The sequence below is a fragment of the Camelina sativa genome, chromosome 5 (genome assembly GCF_030686135.1).
Source record: "Camelina sativa cultivar CO46 ecotype springtype chromosome 5, ASM3068613v1".
Lineage (NCBI taxonomy): Eukaryota > Viridiplantae > Streptophyta > Magnoliopsida > Brassicales > Brassicaceae > Camelina > Camelina sativa.
In genome coordinates this window covers 40,663,814-40,690,061 of record NC_141884.1, presented here as the reverse complement: position 1 = coordinate 40,690,061, position 26,248 = coordinate 40,663,814, and the positions used below count along the sequence as shown (strand labels likewise).

The 26,248-nt window shown below is 36.5% G+C and overlaps 5 protein-coding genes and 1 pseudogene across 8 annotated transcripts; 5 read left to right on the top strand and 1 right to left on the bottom strand.

Moving 5' to 3' along the window:
* Positions 1 to 588: 588 nt before the first annotated feature.
* Positions 589 to 1,436, top strand: LOC104788464 (arabinogalactan protein 20). The gene is made up of 2 exons (XM_010514219.3): positions 589 to 856; positions 1,064 to 1,436. The coding sequence occupies exons 1-2, from the start codon at positions 736 to 738 to the stop codon at positions 1,168 to 1,170; spliced, it is 228 nt and encodes a 75-aa protein (XP_010512521.1). The 5' UTR covers positions 589 to 735; the 3' UTR covers positions 1,171 to 1,436.
* A 3,120-nt stretch (positions 1,437 to 4,556) lies between these two features.
* On the bottom strand, positions 4,557 to 6,166 carry LOC104788463 (ethylene-responsive transcription factor CRF6). Its single transcript, XM_010514218.3, has one exon. It carries the CDS (start codon positions 5,913 to 5,915, stop codon positions 4,938 to 4,940), a length of 978 nt encoding a protein of 325 aa, XP_010512520.2. The 5' UTR covers positions 5,916 to 6,166; the 3' UTR covers positions 4,557 to 4,937.
* Positions 6,167 to 15,098: 8,932 nt separating this feature from the next.
* Positions 15,099 to 15,240, top strand: LOC147945035 (U4 spliceosomal RNA; annotated as a pseudogene).
* Positions 15,241 to 16,962: 1,722 nt separating this feature from the next.
* On the top strand, positions 16,963 to 21,994 carry LOC104788462 (protein GAMETE EXPRESSED 2). 2 transcript variants are annotated; one of them, XM_087451588.1, is made up of 15 exons: positions 16,963 to 17,120; positions 17,204 to 17,533; positions 17,602 to 17,949; positions 18,038 to 18,367; positions 18,457 to 18,663; positions 18,746 to 18,801; positions 18,878 to 19,019; positions 19,145 to 19,453; positions 19,523 to 19,647; positions 19,759 to 19,976; positions 20,071 to 20,298; positions 20,392 to 20,621; positions 20,709 to 20,947; positions 21,025 to 21,181; positions 21,710 to 21,994. In XM_087451588.1, exons 1-15 carry the CDS (start codon positions 17,054 to 17,056, stop codon positions 21,913 to 21,915), a joined length of 3,192 nt encoding a protein of 1,063 aa, XP_087307714.1. In that variant the 5' UTR covers positions 16,963 to 17,053; the 3' UTR covers positions 21,916 to 21,994. The 2 variants fall into 2 exon arrangements, 1 of the variants encoding a protein (XP_087307714.1); XR_015558054.1 differs by lacking the exons at positions 20,709 to 20,947; positions 21,025 to 21,181; positions 21,710 to 21,994 and having other exon boundaries at positions 19,763 to 19,976; positions 20,392 to 20,419.
* Positions 21,995 to 22,491: 497 nt separating this feature from the next.
* LOC104788461 (DNA replication complex GINS protein SLD5) lies at positions 22,492 to 24,806 on the top strand. Of its 3 annotated transcripts, none has more exons than XM_010514216.3 (6): positions 22,492 to 23,097; positions 23,218 to 23,340; positions 23,442 to 23,524; positions 23,898 to 24,007; positions 24,140 to 24,212; positions 24,306 to 24,806. In XM_010514216.3, the coding sequence occupies exons 1-6, from the start codon at positions 22,927 to 22,929 to the stop codon at positions 24,409 to 24,411; spliced, it is 666 nt and encodes a 221-aa protein (XP_010512518.1). In that variant the 5' UTR covers positions 22,492 to 22,926; the 3' UTR covers positions 24,412 to 24,806. The 3 variants fall into 3 exon arrangements, 2 of the variants coding, with proteins under 2 accessions (XP_010512518.1, XP_087307715.1); XM_087451589.1 differs by having other exon boundaries at positions 22,496 to 23,097; positions 23,196 to 23,340; XR_015558055.1 differs by having other exon boundaries at positions 22,660 to 23,097; positions 23,442 to 23,751; positions 24,306 to 24,768.
* A 78-nt stretch (positions 24,807 to 24,884) lies between these two features.
* On the top strand, positions 24,885 to 26,075 carry LOC104788460 (uncharacterized). The gene is made up of 2 exons (XM_087451590.1): positions 24,885 to 25,552; positions 25,830 to 26,075. Exons 1-2 carry the CDS (start codon positions 25,321 to 25,323, stop codon positions 25,853 to 25,855), a joined length of 258 nt encoding a protein of 85 aa, XP_087307716.1. The 5' UTR covers positions 24,885 to 25,320; the 3' UTR covers positions 25,856 to 26,075.
* Positions 26,076 to 26,248: the final 173 nt, after the last annotated feature.

Here is a 26,248-nt window from a genome sequence, read left to right as displayed (position 1 = left end):
TTTTGAAACAATAAAAACGAAATCCACATCTGTACTTTAATAAAAAAGCTAAAGAACCAGCCCATATATACTCAAAACGCGTAATGATTATGTAAAATTTAGGAAAAGCCTTATTAACCTTGTTGATTACTATCAAAATTTATTTGGAAAGACGTGTTCATGGATAGATAAAGCCACATAATTAATTTTGTTTACACTGGTAAACTAGTGATTTGCTTGTCAATTTCGACTTATTAACAATCTACAAAGACATAAAATAATAAAATCGTAAGCGATTAGGATTAGACACCATCGAATCTTCTAATACACGAAATTTCGAAACTTTATAAAAATCAGCGAATAATAAAAAAAATTCCAATTCCAAAAGTTGACGGACTTGAACTTTTGAGAAAGAAGAATTTAAAAAGATGATGAAAACACGAAGCATCCACGAAGAAAAAAAAAAAGGTCAATTTGGAAAATTCAACCAGAGGAAAAAAAAAAGAAGGACACGTGTCGTTAACATGAACAAATTTCTCTAGAGTGGAGAGAACCGGCAACAACCGGTATAGTTGTCCTATAAAAGCGCGTGATTAGTTCCGTCTCTCTTCTCCGTGTCTCGTTCGTCTCGTCATCTCTCTCTAGTTCGCCCGCCGGAGTTCTTCTCGCCACTGCTGGATATTTCATTCATTCAGATTCCTCTCTCCCTCTTTCTCTTTGTTGTTCTTAATCAGCTAGTTTCTGTAAAATCTTTCGATGGCGTCTACGAAGAACTCCGTTGTCCTTGTGGCTTTATTAATCGCTTTCGTTTTCGCCGTCATCTCTCCCTTCGCCTGTGCTCAATCCTTAGCTCCTGCTCCTTCTCCCACAAGCGACGGTAAGCTTTTCCGATCTCTCTCTCTCCCCAGATCTGAATGTCAATATTTAAAAGATTCCTCCTATCATTTTTGTTTTTATTATATATTCACATTTTGCATTCAGAATCTAATCAATTTTGTATCAAATTAGTTTTAATCAATAAAGAAAAAAGAAAAAAAGAATAAATCTAATGAGAGTGATGGGGGTGCTGTGGTATTGATTTCAGGAACATCGATTGATCAAGGGATAGCGTATTTGCTAATGGTGCTTGCGCTTCTTCTGACTTATCTCATTCATCCTCTTGATGCTTCTTCTTCTTCCTCCTTCTTCTGACTGGTCTTCCTCCTTGTGATCTTCCTCCTCATTTTCTAATTTGTAATGGAGACTGTTTCTGAGCTTCATCTTTTACTGTGTTTTCAGTAAATTAGAGAAATTAGAGATGTGTCTTTTTTTTTTTTTCTTTTTTTTTTTAGATTTACCCTTAAAGATTTTTTTAATTAATTTCATGTTCCTTATAAAGTTCGTTTATTGTAGAAGTACCCCTTTTTTTATTTATTATGTTTATTGTTAATGCTTCACATAACGTTCCAATTACAAAAGTTCTTTTTGTTCTTGTTTTTACCAAAGTTTCATAGGGTGATTAGTGTAAAACTCGACGATATACATAAGTAACACTTCCGTTTCGTTTGTAATTAATACGTTTCATGGGTCTCTGTTATTTACATAGTTCCATACTTTTACATGAACTCTCTATATTTTTTTGTTTATTAATCATATAACGTTCACACTAATTTTGTTATTTTGATAAGTTTACAATACTTTTTTTGAGTACCACAAACTAACGCGCCTCAGATTGCCAAAAGTCTAGAATATGACAACAACTCGCCAAGTACAATATGCGCGTCTCTCATATACGTATCGCTCAAAATTTAATCGTCGTTTCTCCCACTAAAAAGCAAACGCATGCCTGTAATGTAAAAGCTTTTTTTATAGAAACGCTTTTTGTTTGTTGTTTATCTCCTGACACGCCTTTTATAAATCCCACGCGCATCACTGATGCCGCGTTGGTTGTGATATGGGCCTCATATAGGGGGGGACAAGCCTTTTTGTTGTTAAAATCAGCCCATTTATAAGCCTCACTGACATTAAGAAGAGCACTTGTCAATAAAATGTGATAGGAGGGAGGAACACTTGTTTTAAATGGGTTTGAGACCAAACTTAAAACACCCCACACAAAAACGTTTAATTGTGTTTTCTAATCTCGGATACCAAATGAAGGTTCTAATTATAGTTATTGTAGATTACTCTGTAGACTTTTTAAGCTAAGAGTTTCTTAATATATCTAGTTAATTTGGTGTATTTTCTAACATTATAGCTATTGAGAGAAAGGATTTCTACTTCAAAAAAGAGTGAAGAAGACCAACCTAGCAACATTGTTCATTCTTTATAGCTAGTCTTTTAATATTGACCCGATTTCAAACATGAATCTAGAGAGAGAGAGAGAGAGTGACACATGCTTTATTGCATTTTATTTTACCTAAAAAGAATGAAAGAACTAAAAACAAGATTGGAATAAACGGAATGAACCTTTGTAAAAGCGTCTTGAGAGGGTTGAAAGATCTTATTGGGACCCGAAGCAGATTAGATTTGTGGCCAGTGGCCAACTTGCTTCACCCTCTCCAATCTCTTGTGGCCCAATATTTGTATTTGACCAATTCGTGTGCACTATATATATGGGCTTAGTAGTAGACCTACTTTTACTTTTTATATTATTACCTCGTCTGATATTTGTTCCGGATGATTTACAAATTTTCAAGAGCTTTTGGTTAGGACTTTTAAGTTCTGAATCTGATCTAACCAAGCTAGTTCGACGTAAACGGTCCTCTAATCACTTTTAAGCTTAGAATTTATAAACGGTCTCTCTCGGGCAAATATATCCCAATATATATTATCCACACAGTTTGAATTGAAACATAATTGGCTGAAATTTGAAATTTTATTTTCTTGAATCAGGTTCCTTTTTTCCAAATGGTCGGTCCAAGCTGCAGGCATTAAATGCTCGGATGCTTTACATGTGTGTTGCAAGTGGTTCTGAGAGTATGTATGTGAATCTCTAAGTTTTGTCTTTGTGCATCTTCTTTGGGATTCCACGTCACGCAAGTCTACTGGGGTAAATCATGTTCATTGACTCTAACCACATATAAATGAATTTGCCAAAAATAGGTTCATACATTCGATACTAAATTCACTATGGATTACTATATCATAATACCAACTACAGTACATTTTTTTTATTTTATTGATGTGCTTTATTATCTCATCTTCCTCTTTTTGTTGCGGTCAGTACTTTTTACTCAGAGTAACTCTAACATCATCATTTCTATCATAAGAAAATACACGTCTCTGTTATTTTCTCTTTACACCATATGTATAAAGAAAGGTATGAGTAAAAAAACATGAATGTGACCATGAAGCTTCTGAATGAAAGTGGTTTCCCACTCAAGAAGCTAAAATATGGGGTCCAATTTGATCCAAATTCTGCAAAAGATTGGAAAATATCGAATTGGTCAAAATATTGACCTTAAAAAAGACCAAACTATTTGTGATAACACTTTTTTCTTTTCTTTTATTTATTTATTTATTATATATAGTGTGAGGAGATATTTTATTTCAAATAATATTTTGCTAATTAGTGGGGGCAAAAGTGTGTTAACTATAGAAAAGAAAATAGAGTGAAAAAGACAAGGAATAAGATCAACGAGATAATGTCGTGAGTTTTAAATTTATTTGGAATACTCACGTGTCTAGATAATCCACTTTTTTAAATCATGCCATTTAGGTTTTGCTTTTTGGAGGGGCCAAATCATGTCACTTCCGCTCTCATGTATACAAATAACCGGCAGTATTAAGATGGGTAATGACCGGTTTTAGTGTGTAGTAAACGGGGTGTAAAGAACTTTACCGAAACAAAACTTGGATCTCAATTTCGTTTTGAAGTAGTATGTATTCTTAGTTGGCCTTATACCTCTACTACATACACTTGTAATGGTTCTTATATAATTGATAAAAACGGGCATGAACCATAGATATATAGACAAATGTCCCAACAACTGGATGGACCATGGTACAAAACAGAAAACAGCCATTTAATTAGAAGACAAACACACTTCGTCCTTAAAAATTGATGTATACCAAACTCTATTGTCTTTCTATACGTACGTACATCTCGACCAGTTTTGACAGAACAGAATGCAAAATGTATACTACATGTTTATTGTATCTTCTTATATTCAATATGAAAAAGGGTAGTAGTAGTAGTACTTGGTTATCTTTTTATGTTGAATTCGAAAACGTCAAGGATGAGTGGAGACATAATTGGTAGGGTTAATATAGGATTCAATGGTTTGGTTCTTCACATGAATGGGGTTTTGTTTACTTAAGTGGAAGAAAGCAACAGCAGACACGAGAACATGTCTCTCGGTGATACCTTGAATCTTCACTTCACACCACACACCCACTCAAATCGATCTATTAGGATAAAATCAGATGACATCAGGTTACTTTTGACCATATAAAATACTACGTAGTTTTAGTTATCCTACGTAGTTTTAGTTTAATCTTTTGCTTGATTAAGACAATCCATTACAAACATGTTAAAAGTACTTTCTTCATCTTTAGTAAAATTAATACAAAATCACATAATCAAAATAGAAGAGAAATTCATACGAAATTAATTTACATTTAAAAAAAAAATTAATAAGAGACATAGAAACACATTTATATACTGTTTCCTACCATTGAGACAAATCTCAGAGAGAGGAAACCAAATAACGAAGCTGTTGTTATCTTCATAAACACGACTAAACATTTTACTCTCTCAAGTCTCTTAACAAAAGATATTTACCCACAAATTAATTAAAAAACAAAACTTCCTTTTTTTGTCTTCTTTGGCGCTTCAGTTGATCTGAACTGTCCACGTCATCCAGACAAGAAGGTATCCGACGGTCAAGATACATTCACGTCATCATCACCCCAAACAAAAAAAATCTCCCAAGAAGTTGAGAGAACATATCGTCTTCCCAAAGTTTGGATTTTTTTGTTTAATCTCGAGAGTGATGATGATGATGAAGGTCGAAGAAATTATCCACATCCCATGAAAAGTCTTCTTCGATCAGTCTGAAGGAGAAATCTTCAGATTCTTCGTTCCCTTCTTTTTTCCAATACTCTGTGTTTAGCGGTAACAACGGTGATTGGATTTTGAGTTCTTCATCATCGAGAAACAAAAGGTCAGGGGCAATTTCGGAATCCCATAAATAGTCGTCGGCGAGAGATAGATCCGGTAACGGAAACGGATCCGGGAACCACGGTTCTGATTTCACCGGAGATAGCTCGATCGGTTCAATCTCATGCTCTGTTCTGTACTCTGTTTCCTCGTTAGCGTTAAATCTGAGAACAGAGGTCGGAGAATGGAGGGTCTGGCGAGAATCTTTCCCTGAATCGCAAGCGGAAACCGTATCGAGATCGATGAGAGGCGTCGGCGGCGGCGGAGATGGAGACGGAGGAGGGGTAAGGAAATTGGTCAGAGCGTTATGTCCTCTCATTTGAATCGCGGCTCGATCGTAAGCCACAGCAGCTTCCTCCGCCGTGACAAAAGTCCCTAACCAAACCCTAGTACGGCTCGACGGATCTCTGATCTCCGCCGCGAATTTCCCCCACTTCCTCTGCCTAACGCCTCTGTACTTTTTAGGCTTCACCGACGACGAAGACACGTCATCATGATCAACCACGGCTTTCTCCGCCTTGAGTTTAGCTTTCCTCGCCGCCGTCACGGCGGCGAAGGCGGAGGAGGAGGATGATTCGCCTTGGCAGAACCTAATCTCCTCGACGTATCTCTTCACTCTTGGTCTTGGAGCCGCCACCGTGACGTTGTCTTCGTCTTCGCCAGATGATGAGTCGGTAGCGAAAGGGTCAGTAACAGCGATACGAACCAGCCGTGGTGAGTCCTCACTCTGCTTAGCTACTACGGTTGTGACCGTACGATGCTCTGAGAACTTGACTCTTCTCGTTCGTCTCTCCATCTAGAGAGAGAGAGAGAGAGAGAGAGTTAAAAAAGAGAGTTTTTTTTTTTTTACACAGTATTGTGAATTGAGAGAGAGAGAGAGCGAGATAAGTATAAAAGAGAGAAGAGTCAAAAAGGCAAACGAAGTATCGCCGTTTCTGAGGAACGTCCTTGTTTTAAATACTACCACAGTCATTTTAGCTTTTTATGGAGATTTCTTAATTTAAATTTGCGATTATATTAACTTCTTATACTATATTTACTACTGTGTCTTTTTAGTTTGACTAGTATAATAACTGTTACAAGAGAGAAATTGATACGTGTTCTAACCGGTTTTGATCAAAACGCATTTCACTATTGACATAACATAGCCTGCTTAATTTGATTTGGTTTATAAACCGGTTGGTTGAACCGGTGTTCAGAATTGGGAATTTGTAAAAAGAAAAGGAAGAGGAGGGATTAGTGAGGTGGTTTCGTGGATCCAAAACGGCTTTCCGCATCGCAGATTGAGACGTTAGATTAGTGACACGTGGTAGTTACCGTACCGTACCGAAAGCAGAGCCAATTGTCCTATTCTATAGCTTGGTCTCCAAGCAACTTTTTTTTTTTTAATCTAATTTCACTCGCTCTCTCTGGTGTTCGTATGTCTCACGCGTCACTCGGTGGGCCCTTCTCATGCAAGATTGGTCACGAGTATGTGTCACTTCGCATTGACCCAAGTTTTGGACAATTATTTATGGGTATCAGGTTTTAAATTTGGTAATGAATCTAGTGGTGATGTGTTTTGAATGAGTGATAATTATATCTCGTCTTTATTATCTTAAAAAGTCGATGTATAGGGAAATTATGATCTTTTGCTTGGACCCCAAGTCTCTTATCAGAAATAGAAAAAAAACAAAAAAACTAGGAGAAAAAAGGTAACTAAATACTTAGGCCTTGAATGGAGAAAGCATGTAATGCAGAGCAGATCAAGTGGTTCAAGCAGATCAAGCAGAATAAAAGTAGATAAAAAGTTTGGCAGTTCAAATGCAGATCAAGGGTGAACAACATCAAAAAAGCTGTAGACCAGATCTGCACATATTTCTCCTGCATTTATCACAAAAAGACAAAAAAAATGAACTGCACACAGTTCATCTGCATTAATTTTTAAAAACAAAAAATTTCTTGAATGGTAACTTAGTGATAGGAGGACTACACTAAAGGGTGATCTGCTATTTTCTGTCTTTCCATTCAAAGTCTTAGATTTTCTATAATAAATGGTTGCGCTTTTTGACTATAATTGGTCCCAAAAAAAACTAAGTATAGTTTTAATTAAATTCGATAAGATTCTACGATACATGTAATTTTAAGGCTTTGTGTATACTTTTACATGAGATTAATTTACTCTTGTTAAAAGTTAGACCGTAAAAAAATTCAGTATATAATAACACGCGGATGACATTATTAAGTCGCATGACATTCGTTAGCAGTTAGGACTTAGGACCATAGTCGTCCTAGGTACTAGTTACTAGGTTAGAGAGTGGTCTCTCTTACATTGTCTACAAGACTACAACTTGTTATTTTCTTCTTCTAATATTTGATACAATCAAACATACATATTCATAAGAGACCCCAAACAAACAAACAAAAAAAAAACCTTAGTAAATGATTCCATCATCTCTACCGTCACGAACCCGTCATTTTCATATACATTACTTTGCATTTCATTTGTCGGCATTGCACACGTAAGTCCCCGACACGTTGATGCTACTATCAATTTTTTTGTATTAGGAATTTATCAAGATAATTAATACACAAACAAAATAAAAACAGAGTCAACGGATAAAGTCTTCATTAAATAAAAACAAACAATAACAAGAAAAGCCTAAACCTAATTAATATTTTATTAATTTATAATGATATTAATTTATCTATAAATTAGTAACTATTAATTTATAGATATATTTTAATTGTTTATTTTTTTTTTAAATTATGAATTGAGATACTTTTAGCAAAATCAAATTAAACTTTCCGATGTTGTAAATTTTATGGTTTAGGAATTGAACTTGTAATATTTAGAAAACATTATTAAAAATAAATTACAAATACTATAAACAAATTGACTTATACACATGACATACATAAATTCAAATTTATGAATAATAATATCAGTTCTCCTATTTGTATAATCTGTCAAATTATCAAATTATAAATAATGCATTTCTAAAAAAAAAAACTTTAAAATTTAGCTATTTTTATGATATGTTATAAAATATTTTAGAGATATCATTATAGTTTGAAAATACAACATTACAATCATATATATAAAAGTAAGGTTTTGGTCTCTCTTTATTGGTTTATTTCCATTTAATGACTTTTAATTTTTTTTATTTGCTTTCTAATTGTTTAAAGCATTTAAACAATATTTAAGACCCAATTAACACAATACATTTAACTCACACATTAAAATCATATATATAAAAGTAAGGTTTTGGTCTCTCTTTATTGGTTTATTTCCATTTAATGACTTTTAATTTTTTTTTATTTGCTTTCTAATTGTTTAAAGCATTTAAACAATATTTAAGACCCAATTAACACAATACATTTAACTCACACACTAAAATAAAATTATAACTGAAAATAAAATAAATTATACATTAATCATATTCCACTACTTAATTTTATTCAAACACAATAAATTATAATTGTAACTCTCATTATTCTATTCTAAATGTAACTTACACTAATTCTTATCATATAAATAAGTATTTCTCTCATTCTCTCATTCTCTCATATTAGGATTCTTTTACTTTATCATTTTCACATTTTCTCATTCTCTCATTCTCTTCCACAATACCTCAACTCATTTTTTTTTTTGATTTCTTATTTTTGTTGTATGGGTTACAGAGAACCAAATGAAAATCATTGTAAAATTTTAATGCTAAATTTTAATTTTAGAGATTACATGATATATATTTACATTGTTTTATTTTAAAAAAGTCATCTCCATTTTATCTAATTTGGATTATCATCTTATAAGTAATCATTCTCTCCTTCTCTCCCACCATATCAAATGCTGTTATATCTCATATGTGTTGTAAGAGTTTGATTCTATAATTTAATTTTGAAAGTATTATATATATTTAACATTGTTTTCAATTTTTAAAATTAAGTTAATCTTTGGAATTTTTATTGCATTTCATATGATTTTATAAGGTTCCACTCTCTCCTTATTGGTCCATCTAGCATTTAATTTCTAAAAAATTATATTTATTTTTAATTAAATAAATATGTGATAATGTGCATTAATCTATACATTAAATCCACACTTTACTACTAAATTGTAACTGAAATTACATAAATTATGAATTGAATTTTTCTATTCATTTTCACTCAAACACACTATAAATTATAATTGTAACTCTTCTAATTAAATTATTTTAGAAATGTAAATTCCATCCTTGAAATCATATAAATAATCATTCTCACATCATCATCCATAAATTCTAAGTTTTCTTTGTTTTGTTTATGTTCTTGCATGATTTCAAAACTCATGGTAAGAGTGTGATTATATATTTTGCTGGATTTATCTTATATTTTGTTCAATTTTATTTCTTTTTTTTTTTATTATTGTATTTCTTCCTTTCTTTTTTCTCTTCTTATTATTTTCAATTACATATGTATAATAAAAAATTGGTGACTGGAAAAAAACAATTATCGATGCAGATTCAACAACACTAATTTCAATCAAAGCCCAATGAAAGAATCAAGCTAAAGAAATCATCTTCATACATGTATATATATTTTATTTTTAAAGATATGTAATGTTTTAACAAAATTAACTATTATAATAGAATTATTAAATCAAAATTTTTAATTCTCTCTTACCTCCAGTTTTTTTTTGAGAATTTGTATACTCATCATTATAGTTAGTACTTGTGATCCAAAATATAATTATATAATGATAATTATAATATTTTTAATTCAAAATTTTGTAATTTAATGATTTTCTATATAAAAAAAAATTTGATATTCCATTTCTAAAATTTTACTACAAAGAGAAAATCATTAGAATTTAACCTAGCAATATAGCTTAAATTAAGGTGAAAATAAAAGAGATTTGAATAAATAAAGTGTATTATTGACATTTAAGAAATTTGTTTATTATATATGTATTTTTAAGGAGAATTTTAAAAATACATCTTTTTCAATACCATTTTAAAAAACTTTACTAAAAAAATCTTCTCAGAAAATTCTCATAGTTTGATTATTACATAACCCAAAATAAATTAACATAACTAATACAACAACCCGCACATGATATTAATCTTTGCAACAAATTCAAGGAAGAAAACTCTAACAACCCGCACATGATACAACAAATTCAAGGAAGAAATCTCTCTAAGAAATAGATCTAAGCTTTGAAAATAAAGAGAAAGGATTTGGATCTCTCGAACTGGGGTTTTGATTAAGAATTATATGAGAACTAAATAATTGTATTAAGAATTGAATGAATTACAATGGGGATGTCTCTCCTTATTTATACATGTCTATAGATTACATAACATATTTACTTTCCTTATTGGGCGAACTAAAATAAGGTAAGTTTCCTTATTTTCTCGACTCAGCCGCCCAGCGAAGTGGAAGGCGGTTCTTCTTCCTCAAGGCTGAGACTTTCCTTATCCGAACTGACTCATAATAACCTAATTAACCATTTAACCGGATTTCCAGTTAAATGATCGAATTATTCTTTCTGGTTTAGATCGGTATGTCGGAGGTGCTAAATCCCGCACCAACAATTAGTCCCCCCCCAGTTCTGAATGTTCGAAAATTAATTCGAATATTTGAACTATGAAAGGAAATATCCGATCTAAACTATAAAGAATTTCAAAATTGGAAAAGCCTTAATTTTCGCCCTGATATCGCCGCAAATTCTCAGAACGACACGTGTCGTATGCTGTCACATCTGCTAGACCGAAAATCGAAGGGTCGCGTAGGTCATGATTGCTCTCGTAGGGTTGTCGCCCACTCAACTCTATATATATTCCTTTGTCTCTCATTGTTTCTCATTTTCCGCCAGCAACGAAAAGGTAATCTGCTTCGAACTCTCTTATTTTTAGTTATTTCAGTTATCTTCCGCATTCTCCGAACTCAGAATATGGCAAGTACGTCGGAACCAGTCTCTTCGCCAGAACCCAAAGGTGGGCAGGTAATCCGTCGCAACTCCAGACGCAAAACTCTCAACCCAGATCGTGTCGCGCAGATCGGGGAATCAAGTAGATCAATTTCCGAAGTCCCACCACTCCTAGTTCGCTGTTCGGCAGGAGCCTCTTCTTCGCAGGTGAATCCTCTGATATCGTCATCAGTTCGTCATGGTGAGGAAAACACCGAACTGACTCAGGATGTACTTTCTCAAGAAGAAGACCGATTCCTGCCCCTAGGAGTCTCGATCGAGGACATCGATCCCTTGTTAGACCATGAAGGACGAATTGGAGGCGAGAAGAGTTTGAGTTCGCCCACGACCGTGAACGACATGTTGAACTCGTGCGGTTTATTCAACAGCAACGTCACAATTTTGATTCCTCGCGAGGATCAACGCCCTTGGACCCGGAGGGGTATATATGCCTGTACGAGGGTTATTTCATCGAATGCCGCCTCCTGTTCTCGATCCCAGAGTTAATTTCACTCTACGCTCAAAGACGCATGATAGCGATCTGCCAGTTTGTCCCTGGAGCCATTTGTAACTTTATGGCTGCCCTTACTGTTGCAGCCGAAGTCGGAGTCAATATTGGGGTTCAATGCTTTAAGCAATTTTCCAACTTTAAGTTGTCAAAGAGTCTGCACCGCTGGGAAGTGAATATGAGGTCGGCGCACAATTTCCTTATCGGTAAAAGAGTGAACAAATTCAAGAAGTGGATGGACCACTACTTTTACGTCCGCGTTGATCAGCACTCATTCGTTAATCCGCTGGGTTTTTTTCGGAGAGTGTGGAATGAAAATCCTGGTAGACTTTATATTTCAAGTACATTTTAATTGACTTCGGCACCTCTGACCAGTTTTAACTTTTTTGTGTCTTTCTTCCAGATCGCCCATTTTGCGCAACGCGTTTAGCTTCAGACTATCATCCCGTTAGGAACGCTTTACTGTCTGGAAGAGATCGTCAGTGGGAGTTTATCACCCGCATTCGTGTTGAGACAGTGATGGGCAAACCCAGGACAAATTTCCCAAGTTTCGCGAGTTCACTGGGGCGAACTGCAAAGCCATCCGGTCCACGCGTCGTTGAATCCGACAGTCTATAGATCGTTCGCCGAGAAACTCAGGCTGCCATTGAAGCCGACATCGATCCGCCGCAGGGTCGAACTGATGATAATCCCATCTCGGACCAGATCGACATCGATCCTACTCGAGCCTTGGAAGAAAATGTCGACATAGTCGAAGTCGCGGAAGGAGATACCCTTCCCCTCGCTTTAGGGAATGCCGATCCTTCGAACGAAGAACATGATTCCCCTCGCTCAGTCTCTGTGCCGTGACCGGTAGTTAACCGCAAACGCTCAGCCGAAGAGGCCGGATTGGAATCCGCCGATCGATTCTGCCTGGAAAGGAGGAATGATAAGACAGATCACTTCTCTTATCATTACTTCGGCGACTATCCTTTGGTGACCAACCGCGATTTAAAGATTTCCAATCGAATCCTTCCGTCGGCGGAGGAACTGGAATTTAAGCAAGCGTTCCTTGACGTTGCTGAATCTCTCTTAATGGTTTGCTTTATCACTCTATAATTTGTTTAAAATTTTGTGCGGACGAAAACTAACTTACGTTCTCTGAATTCGCAGACTGCCGCCAAGATGAATTTGCTGACTCAGTTGTACGACAAACGAGTCAAAGCCAGCAAGAGGTCTGTATTGGAGCTCGAAAAGGTGAAGGAATGCACGGAACAAATCCGAGCTGCCAGCGAAGCTAAATACAAGAGGATCAAGGAACTTGAAGCTCTTGTTGCCGAAAAGGATGGTATCAACGCTGAATCCGAACTGAGGATTGGTGAACTGAACTCCCGGGCGCTTACTCTTGAAGAAGAGAAAATTGAACTGCAGGGAGCATGCAACGAGCTGAAAGTCCAACTGGACTTTGAAGTTAAAAGACTTCAGCGGGATCGTTGGGAGAAGGTGGAACGAACAGCGAAGAAAGCGCAGACTCGACTAGATACGGTCAGGGCCTGTCTAGTCGATCAGTAGAGGATTCTCCCCCTGGAAGATCTGTTGAACCAAGCTACCGGAGTGCAGGAGACTGTACAACATCTAATGGGAAAAGGGGCCGTCATTCCCAAGGAGCGAATTGAGGAAATTAACAAAAACAAGGCCGAAACCGAGGAAGCTATCAAAGGGATCGAAGTCCTCGATCTAAATGAAAGCGATCTCGTCATGTCCCCGGATCAGCTTGGTTATGGACTAGATAAGGTCAGGGCCTATCTAGTCGATCAGTAGAGGATTCTCCCCCTGGAAGATCTGTTGAACCAAGCTACCGGAGTGCAGGAGACTGTACAACATCTAATGGGAAAAGGGGCCGTCATTCCCAAGGAGCGAATTGAGGAAATTAACAAAAACAAGGCCGAAACCGAGGAAGCTATCAAAGGGATCGAAGTCCTCGATCTAAATGAAAGCGATCTCGTCATGTCCCCGGATCAGCTTGGTTATGGACTTCCCCCGGTTCGATTCGATTGCCGAACCAAGCTGATCCGGGGACATGACGAGATCGCTTTCATTTAGATCGAGGACTTCGATCCCTTTGATAGCTTCCTCGGTTTCGGCCTTGTTTTTGTTAATTTCCTCAATTCGCTCCTTGGGAATGACGGCCCCTTTTCCCATTAGATGTTGTACAGTCTCCTGCACTCCGGTAGCTTGGTTCAACAGATCAGATCAGAGAATGTCGGAGGGATATTACCTGGGTTCGGCTTTACCGCCATGTCTCATTGCGTACTGCAATGAATGTCGAAGGGAATCAGATCAGAGGCCGACGCACGTGGATCCTGCCTTGATTGCTGATTTCATCCCAGGTAATATTAAGCCGTTTTACATCAACAGGCGCGCCAACGACGTTGAAATCGCCGAGGACGACGCCTTTTTTCGTCAGGTAACCGCCACCTTCTTCTTTTCCTTTCTTTTTACCAAAATTCCCTCGTGAGAAAACTGAAATTCGTTTGCTTCGAACTGACCCGTTATTGATTTTGCGTATGAAGATTGAAGGCACACATCAAGAACTGAGTCAAGATCTCCAGTATTTTCATATGAAAAGAGGCAGGATCGATCGCCAGCTAAGGACTCTCGAATCCAAGATTGCCTCTCTTAAGGCCCAAAGAAAAAGGACTACCGATTTGCTTGATGAGTCTGAACAGAAATTTAGAGCGCTGGAGACTCGTTCCGAAGATTGGGAGAAAACTGGATTGCAATTGTTGTGGCCGATGCCGAAAAGACTCAAGACGAGTGTTCGCGAAGTCGCTGCGAATAGCGCATTAGTTCGGCATTAATATGCTTTGTGTAATCGTTGAATAAGACTTCACCGCACTATAGCGAGCTGATTTTAAATGTCTACTTTGAAATGTTTATTGTTTTCTAAAGCAAACTTTTGGTTTTTAATTTGTTTATTGTTTCATAAAAATGTACGAGAGGCGAGACGTCTCCCGGCTTACACCAGACAATTTTTGTGTTAACCGATGGTAGAAAACATCGGTTCAAATTGCAGCAATTGCCGATTTGTTTGTAGCGAGATATGTTTAGTCGAGGGGCAAGATATTGGGCTCGACTTATCTCCTTTGCTTTAGTTCGGGATTCGGACTGCAAAATTAATCTCTGGGTTCGGCTGACCATTCCGTCCGAACTAAAGATTGGGTGCGAAATAAATACTTTGGGTTCGGCTTATCCCAAAAATTGAGAGATCGGGTGCGGAATAAATACTTTGGGTCCGGCTTATCCCTTCATGAAAAGATCAGGTGCGAAATGGAAACTCTGCGTTCGCGCGGTCTCTACCATATTTAGTCTTAATCATATTTAATTATTCTTACTTTATTTGACAACACTCTTAGTACATATATTTTCCATTTATACGGAATGTTAACTTTTGAAAATGTTTATAGCTCTTACTTTGGACAGAGTCCCACATCGGAAGAATACATCAACTTGGTCGGTTTTGTTTTGGTATAAAAGAAAGAGGCATTTGTCGAATGAAACTTATCTTTGCGCTTGGGGCAATGACGCAGCTAGTGAGGTTCTAACTGAGGCGCGTCTATTGCTGGTTGAAAACTATTTCCACACCCCCTCATAGGTGTAAAAGCCTTTGAGAATTTCTGGAAGGGCTCCCTTCGGGGTAAAACCCTACAATCCTCAGTTTAAATTTTGTTTTCTCAACTCATGGTATTGTTTGTTTGTCTGAAAGCTATATAGGGTCAACTAAAAATTTATGGAAGAGCTCTCCTTGTTGCAATGGTCGTAGCTATAGCACCGTTAAGTCAGCAACGAACCTTGTTATGCAAACAGACTTACAATAGTGGTAGAGGCCGAAGTCATTACTTGGCTCTTCAAACCAATAAAATAGGTTTCTGGATTGGTTTGGGTTTTACTGTTTTAGTCTCTTGGCCTGGATTTGTTTTGAAACCGAACGTAAATGCTAATAGGAAAACAAACGTCTTCTGTGGTGGTTAACACTGTTTCAACCCATTGATTCGATCAGATGAGATCAGATTATGTATATGATGATTACATCATATTCTCAAAACAAATGTTCATCATACAAGATATGTATATGAAACCAAACTTTAATGTGCATATTAAACACTGTAAACTGAGTCTAATGTTGCAGTGTAATTAACTGAATCTTGTTAACGTTTTTGTCACTTTAACAATGAAGATAAGTTAAGACGTCTACATGTATCATCTATGCCAAATTTGACAACATTTATGTACATATAAACAAGCTCTAAATTGTGGTCCCGATTGGTAGCCTACTTTTAAGACTTTAAAAATGTTTAAAGCCATAACAGTCTTTTTTTACCAATCAGATTTTTATGGCTTTTATTTTTTTTTTAAGTTTTGAAAATCACATTTTTTTTTTTATTCTTCTTTGTTTTCCTTTTTTTTTTTAAAGCGTCAAATTCATGATTTAAAACAAAACAATTTTTAAAGAATTTTTTTTTCACCCTTTTATATTTAAAAGCTCTCCAAAAGTATATATAAATATTTTACATATTTTATTCTTATAAATTAATTATTCTCATTTTATTCTCTTTCTTTTAAGACCCATTTCAATAATAAATTTTATTTTTTATCATCATCACTAATAATACTATAAAAGATTTTAAAAAATTCATCATTAATAAGAGAATAACATTCAAACAATGCATTGATTAGTGGCTAATGGATTTTTGACTGCTCATATAACTACTCAATAGAAAAAAACATTCAAAACAATTAAAAGACACTATTGAAATTTGCTAGAATAATCAATCACCAAAAACAAAAGAAAAATAAGAATATTGTTAGCGAAATTTTATATTGATTATTGGTATTATTACTATCTTTTAATTTATTGTTGAAGTGTATTGTTACCGAAATTTTACATTGACTATTGGTATTATTTCATATTTGATTGATTAATATTTTTAAAATTTTTAATTTATCATTAATAAAATTTATTTTGTCATTAAAATGTTAGATAAATTAAGTTCTGACATGATCTATATTTATTATTAATACTTATAATTATAATAAAAATAACAGCTACAGCTTTAAAAGTTGTTGGTAAACAATCAGATTTTAACAGTTAAAGTTTCTATAGTCAAAATATCTATAGCCAAATTTTTTGCAGCTAAAATATTAAAGTCAAAATATTTACCGCCAAAATTAACAGTTGTTACCAATCAGGGAAATTATAGAGTTCCAAATGTTGTGATCGGAACTTAACTTCTAAATCAATAAACCCTTTTTTCTAAAAAGAATAACTGATAAATCAAACGGTTAATATTGCACTAATGACACGTGTTCCTTTTTCATCCATCGATCAAAACCCAAAATGAAAAAAAAAGAAAAGAAAAAAAAAGTAATTCAAAAAACCCACAAAAATCAGAGCAGTTGGCGCTTTCTTCCCCAAAGAAAACATCAAATCGACGATACAGTTTCTCTCATGTAATCAATGGCGGTCAAACTGTTAACTCTCTTCTTCTTCTTCTTCAGTGCGATCTCAATTTCCCAATCCACAGGTTCGTTTCTGTTTTTCTCTTCACTATCACTAATTTTACTCGGTCAGGGTTTTGAATTTTAGAATGTTTTATCTTGACCGTAGATGAAGAATCTGGGCTACCGAAATTTACATTCAGTTGGTCAGATGATAAGAGCAAGTTCAAATCTGGTGAAATCGCTGAGATTTCGATCAAAGTTCTGGGGAATTTCGAAAACCATGGGTTAGGTCAGAGAGCGTTTAAGCCCACAGTGACTGTAAACGGCAGAGTCGGCAACAGTTCGTACATTTCTGGGGTTTCGCTAGATCTCGGCGAAGATATTGGAAATTGGAAGATTTATTTTACTCCAATCATGGTTGGGATCTTCAACATCGTTATAGACGAAGATAATTTCAAAGTGTTGGATTCGTCGCTTCATTTCCAAGTCGAAACAGGTTTCTTTGAGTTTTTTTTTTTGGATTACTAGTAATCAGAGATATTTTACTAATAAATTTTTGTGAAGGGATGATGTACCCATCGGTATGTGTTGTGTCTTGGATGGGACTAAGGAATGTGTTTGAAGCCGGGATGAATGCATCGGTTTTGATTCTTCCCAAAGATGCGTTTGGGAATAACATTTCGTATTCCGGGAAGGAGATTGAGTTTCAGGGGTGGTTTTCTTTGTCTCTTCTTTATGAGAATGGTTCAATTGCTACTAATAATAATCTTGATCTAGCACACGTTAGATGGATTGAATCTGGCTATATCTCCATTGAGTTTCTTCTTGTGATTTCTGGAAAGTTCTTGTTGCTTGTTGACAAGGATAGCCAGACATTGACTGGTGGTCCATTACCACTTGAGGTTAATTCAGGTGATAATTGAGTTTTGTTTCCATTACCACTTTGTTTCTCATGTGGATTATAAGATCGATGAGCCATGTTTGTTGTTTTCTTGAGCAGGACCTTTGGATGTTTCCAATTGTGTGAGTATATGGAAGTCAGAGCTAAACACATGGCAGATATTTTCTAAAATGGACATCTTTTTACACCAGAGAGATCCATTTGGAAACCTCGTTTCTGGTTTTTACGAATTTGATGCTGATGTGGTTGAAAAAGAGACGGGTTTGTCCATACCGGTATCAGATTTCCAGTTTGAGTATGTAGAGCCAGGGATTCAGTTGATGTCTTTTAGCCTGTTTGAACCAGGAAATTTCTTGCTTACTCTTTCTGATATGAAGCAGCACAATAAGAGCATCTCTGGTATGCCATATGCATATACAGTATATATAGGTCAGTGTTTGCCTAATGGTGTATGATGTTTGCTTTAATTTTTGGTGAATCTTCTCTGCAGTACTCTTCTTATATTTTTTTCTTTACAGGTTATTGTGATGGATCAACAAGTATAGTAAATGGTTCAGGGATCAATGCTTCTATTGCTGGGGAGTCTCTTCGCTTCTCTATTTACTTGAAAGATGCTTATGGTTACCCCTCGTCAGTCCAAGTGGATAGACTTCAGGTCAGAATCCTACTAGAGGCTGATTCCTCCTTTATTCTGCCAACCATACAGCCAAGAGACACCCTCAATGGTACTTTCGTTGTTCTGCCAACCATACAACCACAAGCCACGATTTCTTCACTTGTGGCTTATTTTGGCAAATTATTTAACAGGGAGTGGATCAAGTTACCAAACTGCTACCCCCTTGTATGAGAAACATGGCAGAAGAGTAAGAAGACTCTCTGCATATGTGCTTATGCATACCTGATTAGGCCTAGACACTTAAGGGGAGTTCTTTCTTGCAGGCTTCAGGTAACCTAGCGACTCAAGCGAGTATTTTTGACGTAACTTATACTGCAAAAAGGAGTGGAATCTATAAAATTCTTATATCATCTGGAAACATAGTCCTCAATGGAGGCCAGCCTTTCATCAAGGAAGTATATGCAGGTATCATGCTCCTTACCCGAATCTAGACAACTAGATATATTTCCATGTTTAGATAGTGTCTAGTAAATTGGAAAATGCCCATTCTCCTTGTTTATGAGCACCACACTCACTTTTGCTTTTCTCAGGTGAAGTTAATGTGGCGGCGTGTAGTGTGACCCAATTCAATGGAAAAGTGCCAAAGCAAATCAAGAATGAAATTGTGGTGTTGCTCTTGGACGGCTTCTACAATCCTGTACCGTCACAACCATCCCGTTTGAAGTTGGACATCACCTCAGCTAATACATCAAGTTTCACTACATGGGAATTTGTAGATAATAATGATGGGACCTATACTGGTAGTTATCTGGCCATGGAGGTGGGTACTTACCACATGTGCGTTTCCGTTGACAATAAACATATCCAACCTTGCCCCTTTGAAGTAAATGTGTACAGCAGTAAGTCCATTACTTTTCTTCTTTCACACCATGATTTGCATGTTTTTGAGATTCTGCCATGATTTTTAGATGGATACTTTCCAAGAGCCTATGATGATCCAGTCAGTGTATGGGAAGATGAGTCAATATCTTTTAAACCACTGGAAAACGACTATTTTGCTGGCGGCAATGCGAGCATGCTCGGTTTCTCACAAGTGAGGATCGAAAGTTTCATTTCTTCTATGTTTTGCAGATAGTTAAATCATCTGACAGTAGCAAAATCTTTGTCTGTAAACTGTGGTTTTCTATTTGTTTTTGGATGTTAGCCAGGTCATGGTTCTCTTCTCAGAGATGGAAACGTGCTTAGATACACGCCAGTCAAGGACTTTTCAGGAAACGACTCCTTTCCTTATACAATAGCTGATATAAATGGAAACTTAGCCGCAGCTACAGTCTACATCTCTGTTCTTACTGCTCCTCCTCAGTTTGTCTCATTTTCCGGCGGATTACAAGCAACTGAAGATCTTATTAGTCCTAGATATGGGCAAGCATTCTTCGTCTTCTCTTGCTTAAATTAGTTTATCTTACTAATACTCCAATTTCAGCTATAGTAATCCTGTTCTTGAATGTTATTACAGTGGCTTCTCCGGGTTGCAGATAAGCTACTCAGACCTGTCAGAGAACATTTCAGTAACAGTACAAGCACTTTCAGGATCGGTCATTCTATCTCCAATGCTGATGCAGTTTAGACTGCCTTCAAGTGGAAGACTCTCAGTTAGCAATGGAGGTGAAAATGGAAGGCTCTTAATCTTAGAAGGACAAATTGGAGTTATCAACCCCGCACTTCAGTCGATTCAATATCTGGGGTATACATATATGGAATCATAGATAGTTATTATTGTATTACAAGAGTTTCAAATGCCACTCTCATTTTTGTTCTTTGGTCTTGTCTGCCTCAGAAATGAGAATTTTGCTGGTGTTGATTCTCTTCGGCTGTCCACAAAGAACAAGAACGGGATCAATCATCTGGATGTTCCGGTTTTTGTTGAACCTGTAAATGATCCGCCGTTCATTAACGTTCCTCAATATATAATGCTGGAGAGTAACGGGAGGGAATCACTCATCTTTCACCCGGAAAGAGACAAGTTCAACTTTTCAGCTGGAGATCCAGATCTTGTTCATTTCCCCGGTAATGCTAACAATTTACAATTCACTCTTGATCACTTTCAAGCTAGTAACACATTTCTCTTTTTGACTGTTGAAAGCAAAATTTCAGGTGGTGATTCTCAATTTTTAGTAACGTTTTCTGTGGAAGTCACTGACGGGTTTCTGCTGACAAACTTACCATCGGACCTGATAAACTCAACAGAACTGAAGTTTAAAAACATGTTCCAATGGCAGCCAATTCAGACATACGCCGCTATCTCTAAACATGTGAATGTTAAAGCCAGTGGGATCAGGTTTCGTGGAAATATAAAGCAATGCAACGACCTCATGCAACAGCTGCTCCATCATGTAAAGTCAAATTCTCAATCTTTCAATAAGATGTGTTTGGTTTCTCCTGTACATTGATCACCATAAATCTTGTGTAGGGAGGGGAGAATGGTGCGGTTTTGACCCTGAAACTGAGTGACATGGGGAACTACGGGTGCTACCTTGACTGCAACGAGAGAGTTTCACTGCCTTTACACGCAGAGGCTCACGTAAACCTCATCAGAAAGAGACCATTGAGTTCCCTTACAGCTCACGGTACGTGAATGAAATACTTTGACTGGTTTCCGTTCGGTTTGGTTTACTCGGTTTCTAACAGATATATTGCGAAATACTAATAGAACTTTGTGTAGATCCACTTCGATTTGGTCTTGGTTTGGATTTGGTTTTTAGTTACATAATCTCAAATGATTCGATTTGGTTAAATCTGGCTCTGACTTGTTTGGTGTTTTTTAGTCTAAATCGGTTTAGTTTTATTCATTGTGAATATGAGGATCATGTTAAACATCGAACGTAATAAGGAGTATGATGAGTAGTAAAATGTTTTTTTTTTCACAGTTTGGTTTAGTTTTCGTTGCCCAGCTCTAAGGCTCTAATTATTCCTTGGGTTCATAGTTTGAACGTAATAAGGTGTTAGATGAGTAGTAAAATGGTCTTTTCATAGTTTGTTCGTTTCTCCAAGCTGAAACCACTTTTGGGATTTGGTTTGATTCAGTTTTTGTTGCCCACTTGGCCACCTCTAATTCCTTGGGTTCAAAGTTTAATACTTATGTCGCTTGGTGGCAGTTCTAGGATCTATGATTGTGATGGAGTCGCTCGTGGTATTCACTCTCGCTACTCTGCTTCTGTTCTTCACCTGCAAATGCGCGTTTCTTCTGGTACACGAGAGAAGAAGTGAACATTGTGCCCACAAGAGTTTACAGCAACCAACAGTAAACAAAAAAAACTCAATCTCTCTTGTGTTTTCTTACAACCATTTGTGTCCATATTAAACCGTGTATGAATAGGACAATGCCGAATTGTTAAACGGCAATATTTCAACAAGAACATTCGCTGGTTGTCTCCCGGAAAGGAGTGTATCTGGAAACGCCATCATACTCAGAGGTATATATAATAGGGGGAAATCGTATAGTTGGTATAATTAATCTCCCTTCTTACATAGATAGTGTGTTTTGTTTGTTTGGTATATAGAGACGTCGCTGAAACTTCCGGCAAGCAGAATAAGCAGTTGTCACCAGATATTAAACAGTTTTATGCCGTTTGAGGTAGAGAAGGGTAGAAGTTGATGAAACTGAGCCATCAATATATATTACAAAAAAAAAAAAAAAAAAAATCAATTAAGTAAGTAATCTTTGGAAGAAGTGTCATCGAAGGGGAATGGGCAAAAGAGATGCATTAACCAAGAAAGCCAGAGAGATTGCTATTAAGACAACAAAATCATGCTTATGTTGTTTTGTTGTAAATGCTCATTAATTGATTCTATAGAATTACCTTTTTGGTTAGCTACCAATGCAAATTCAATAATATCAGATAAAGAGATATACAAGTTGATTTGTAATTCCTATTTTGATCAGAGAAGATTAATGAAAAGAATTGAGAGAGAGAGAGAGAGAGAGAGAGAGAGAGGGCTTTTTTTTTTTTTTTTTTTCGTAATAATGATTTCCTAAAACCAAAAAATTTGCCACTCTCTCTCGTATATATATATATGATTTTCCTGATCCTAGCTATTATCATGTAAATTTCTCTAAAAAACTGCAACCCTAGCTATCTGACACGTGTCTTTAAGTCTTAAATTTTTTGCCTTTTTCACGTTCGATAAAAGCAAAGCAAAAAAAGATCAATTAAATTGGAACGAAGAGGGCTCTCTGATCAGTCGTGTGTAATAATTCTTCTATTTCCCTCCCACTCGACCAAATTGATCTGATCGGAATCTCTAAGGCGGAGATTGAGAGAGAGAGAGAGAGAGAGAGAGGGGGAAGAGGGCGTGGGCGCGTGGGATTCTAATGGCGTCGAATTCGGAAACGAGGGGATCATCGGCGGATTACGAAACAATGATGTCAGCATCGGACGTAGAGCTATTGAAGAGGGCGTGGCGTAACGAGAAGGCGGCGCCGGAGATTCTTCAGTACGAAGGAGCTCTTGTAGAAAGAGCCAAAGAGCAGATCGAATTAGTGGTAAAAATTATCTAAATCCCTAATTGTTTTTTTTTTTAATAAGAAAATAACCCTTCCTAATCAATATATATTCACAATTTTGAGTTTTTTTAATTTAGTTTGTAATATCAAACAATACAGGAAGAATCAGTTGAGGATTATGTGGAAAATGGTAAAGACCCTTTATTGGTGTCACTTTATCAGATGGATTTGGACAGAACCCAGTTTCTACTCAGATCCTATCTCAGGGTTAGGCTTCTCAAGGTGTGTGCTATATATCCCCTCCCATTGTCTACTCGGAAATGTTGTGTAGAAAACCTTTGTTTAGTTTATCATCTCTAAATGGATAGTGTTGTTTGTTACAGATTGAGAAGTTTATGTTCCACAACCTCAAGTCAGAAGAAGCTGAAAGGCGGCTTTCTGAGCAGGAGAGAGTCTTTGCTACAAAGTTTGTCTTCTTTCTTTTTTTTTTTATGTTAATTGGCTTGTCTTTTTCCTTGTAAGCTTTTTTTTTTTGCCGCCTTTGTTCTGTGTGGTAGTAAATGTTATAGGTTTGGTGTAGAATCTGTGTGGTATAGATACTGTTACAGATATGTCTGGTACTTGACAAGTTAGAAACGGGATTAGAATGAACCCATACCATACATGAACTCTCCCGGAAATTGAAAACCTCAGGTAGCCTCCTAGGTACTTCTTATCAAGAGTATCCGTTTGAGTGGTCTTTTCGGACTTCAAAGTTTAGTTTTTACAATTTACGTTAATGGCTGTTGTTGTTGTGAGACATATATATATATATATTTGAATGATCACATTCGCTGCAGGTGTGCTGATGATTTGGCAAAGCATTTCGAAGAGACTGTCCTGCTTAAGTTACCCGAGAATTATCAGTCGGTCCTCAAGCAATCCCAAATAAGTGAAGTGGATGATATGGGTAACTCCCTGAACCTAATCACTGTGATATCAGTTAGTTAAGATTGTCACTATAGTTGAACACTCCCTTCACAGTAGCTAGCTATAGGAGTTGTGTGATAGACTATAATAATTGTGAATTTACATTTTACAGTGCCGCAGCCCCATTTGGATACCTTTGTTGTTTGTAGAAGCAACAACTTTGTCTCCCTCAATCTATATGAAGAGTGAGAGAATTCTCTTCCCTCCTTATTTCTCCATACCCATACACAACCTTTATTTTATCTCTCTAAGTGTGGGGTTTACTATGGTTTTGGCAGAGGAGAGAGCCCTGAGACTGTGGAAATGGAGCGCGGTGATCTCTACTTCATACGCTACAAGATTGTTAAAGGAGCAATCGAATCTGGCCAAATTGACTTGATCTGACCTCAATCATGGATGTTTGACTCAAATCTCTTTCTTTCCATAGCTATTAAGCGAAAGATAGTGCTACCATTGTTGTTCATTCATTTATCTTATGAACCTGATTTACTTGAGTTGTATAGTGGAGGATTTTTCTATATTGTTCTGAGTTTCCTAATGTCTTGATTAAAAAAACCTCTTAGTATCCTCCTTGTAGCCTAGCAAAGCTATTCATTCATTCTCTTCCCAGAATTAAGGATTTAACCATAACTAGACGATTTGGTCTCCAATGGTTCAACTCTCACATCAGATCAGATTATTATTGTTTTTGTAGTTTCTTGAATATGTTTGTAATTGTTCCATTCAGTGTAACCCCAAAAACCGTAAGAATAAAAGATCTTTTTAGTTAACAGAAAAAAGGGTCCCATTAAAATATCTCTTACGTTACGTGTGCCGCCATAAACCAAATAAAAATTCTTCTGCTGAGTCTTGGATAGAGAGCATATAGGTTAGATCCCCAAATCTTGAGTTAGGCTTTCTTGAAATTTGAGTCGATCAAAGTTGGATTTTTTGGTTTTGGGTTTTTCCTAAATTATCTTCTCTGACCAACGAGTCTGTGTGGTCTAAATTAACCTTTTTGGATCTTTGCTTCTCTTGGGTCTGTGAGTTCAGTTAGCAATTTCCAGCATATACAGTGAATACTAATATCTTTCCTGGTCACATCATAGTCCTTTGAGTTTGGTGTTGAAGTTAGGAAATTGGTGACTCTATTGAGTTTTCTTGGTTAAATTAACCTTTCTTGCCCATCATATTAGTTCTTGTGAGGATTTGAGATTTGCCTGCTTTTGTATTTCTCTTTGGTCTTGTAGTGTCGAAATTGTTTTCTTTGTTCTTCTTTCTCAGGCCAAGAACTGCTTTAGTGTTTTAGAAGAGATGCATCTGTGGCCATCATTGAAACTTCGAAACTCCTTCAAGAGCCCTAGCCAGAAGAGATTTCAAAGGATGAACAGTGGGAAACAAAGCCAAAGCAATCAGCAGAAACTCCTTGACGGCGACAACAAAGAATCAGGCAGCACCGAGATTTCATCTGGTGGTGGGTTTGCTCTTGTTTGCAGAGATGTTGCCATGGTTCTTTCTTGCTGCTACTGCTGTTTCTGTTGTGGAGGTGATAAACATTCTCTATACTTTTCCCTTTTAACTAGTATTTGTGTGATCTCTGGATGAAACTAGGTTGTGTGAAACCAGATCAGCTGACAGACATAGAATTTGGATTGTTGATTAAGTTTTTAAAAAATGATTCTAGTTTATATATATACAAGCCCCCATGGCTCGCTCATTCGTATCACTCTAACGGTATCAGTTTAGCATTTCTGATTACAAAATCATGGTTGAATTGGGATAATTGATTCTTCTTTTTCGATTCCTCTGATTTTTTTGCTCAGCTTGCATTGATGATGAAGAGATTTGATGCAAGATCCTGGTGGAGGAGGATGTGAAAAGATAGATATTAGCCTTAGTTAAACACCAGTGTCTCAATTAGAAAAATATAGTTTTATATTAACTTTCTGTTGTAAAACACTTAGTGGACTTTATCTGACCGGACCGTCTATTAGCTCTATAGTTACGGCCCATTGTACTAAGGCCCATTCGGCCATGTCCTTAGTTATGTCGGTTTGTACTTAGTCTCTTATGGGACTCTATATATATGTTGTAACCTCAATTCATTCAATAATAAGACAAGAGATTTCGTTCCCTAAATCCTCTAATTTACAATACGTTATCAGCACGATAGCCTCTAAGGCCAGCTGAGAAAACCCTAACCACAAAACCCTAAAGCCGCCGCCCACAAAACCCTAAAACC

Bases quoted from the DNA above. Each gene is read 5' to 3' on its own strand.
- LOC104788460 (XM_087451590.1), top strand. From the start codon at position 25,321: ATGCATCTGTGGCCATCATTGAAACTTCGAAACTCCTTCAAGAGCCCT. The intron at 25,553-25,829 runs GTGATAAACATT...TTTTTTGCTCAG, and splicing joins CTGCTGTTTCTGTTGTGGAG to CTTGCATTGATGATGAAGAG.
- LOC104788464 (XM_010514219.3), top strand. From the start codon at position 736: ATGGCGTCTACGAAGAACTCCGTTGTCCTTGTGGCTTTATTAATCGCT. The intron at 857-1,063 runs GTAAGCTTTTCC...TATTGATTTCAG, and splicing joins TCCTTCTCCCACAAGCGACG to GAACATCGATTGATCAAGGG.
- LOC104788461 (XM_010514216.3), top strand. From the start codon at position 22,927: ATGGCGTCGAATTCGGAAACGAGGGGATCATCGGCGGATTACGAAACA. The intron at 24,008-24,139 runs GTAACTCCCTGA...TACATTTTACAG, and splicing joins AAGTGAAGTGGATGATATGG to TGCCGCAGCCCCATTTGGAT. The intron at 24,213-24,305 runs GTGAGAGAATTC...TGGTTTTGGCAG, and splicing joins TCCCTCAATCTATATGAAGA to AGGAGAGAGCCCTGAGACTG.
- LOC104788462 (XM_087451588.1), top strand. From the start codon at position 17,054: ATGGCGGTCAAACTGTTAACTCTCTTCTTCTTCTTCTTCAGTGCGATC. The intron at 17,121-17,203 runs GTTCGTTTCTGT...TCTTGACCGTAG, and splicing joins CTCAATTTCCCAATCCACAG to ATGAAGAATCTGGGCTACCG. The intron at 20,622-20,708 runs GTAATGCTAACA...GCAAAATTTCAG, and splicing joins AGATCTTGTTCATTTCCCCG to GTGGTGATTCTCAATTTTTA.
- LOC104788463 (XM_010514218.3), bottom strand. From the start codon at position 5,915: ATGGAGAGACGAACGAGAAGAGTCAAGTTCTCAGAGCATCGTACGGTC.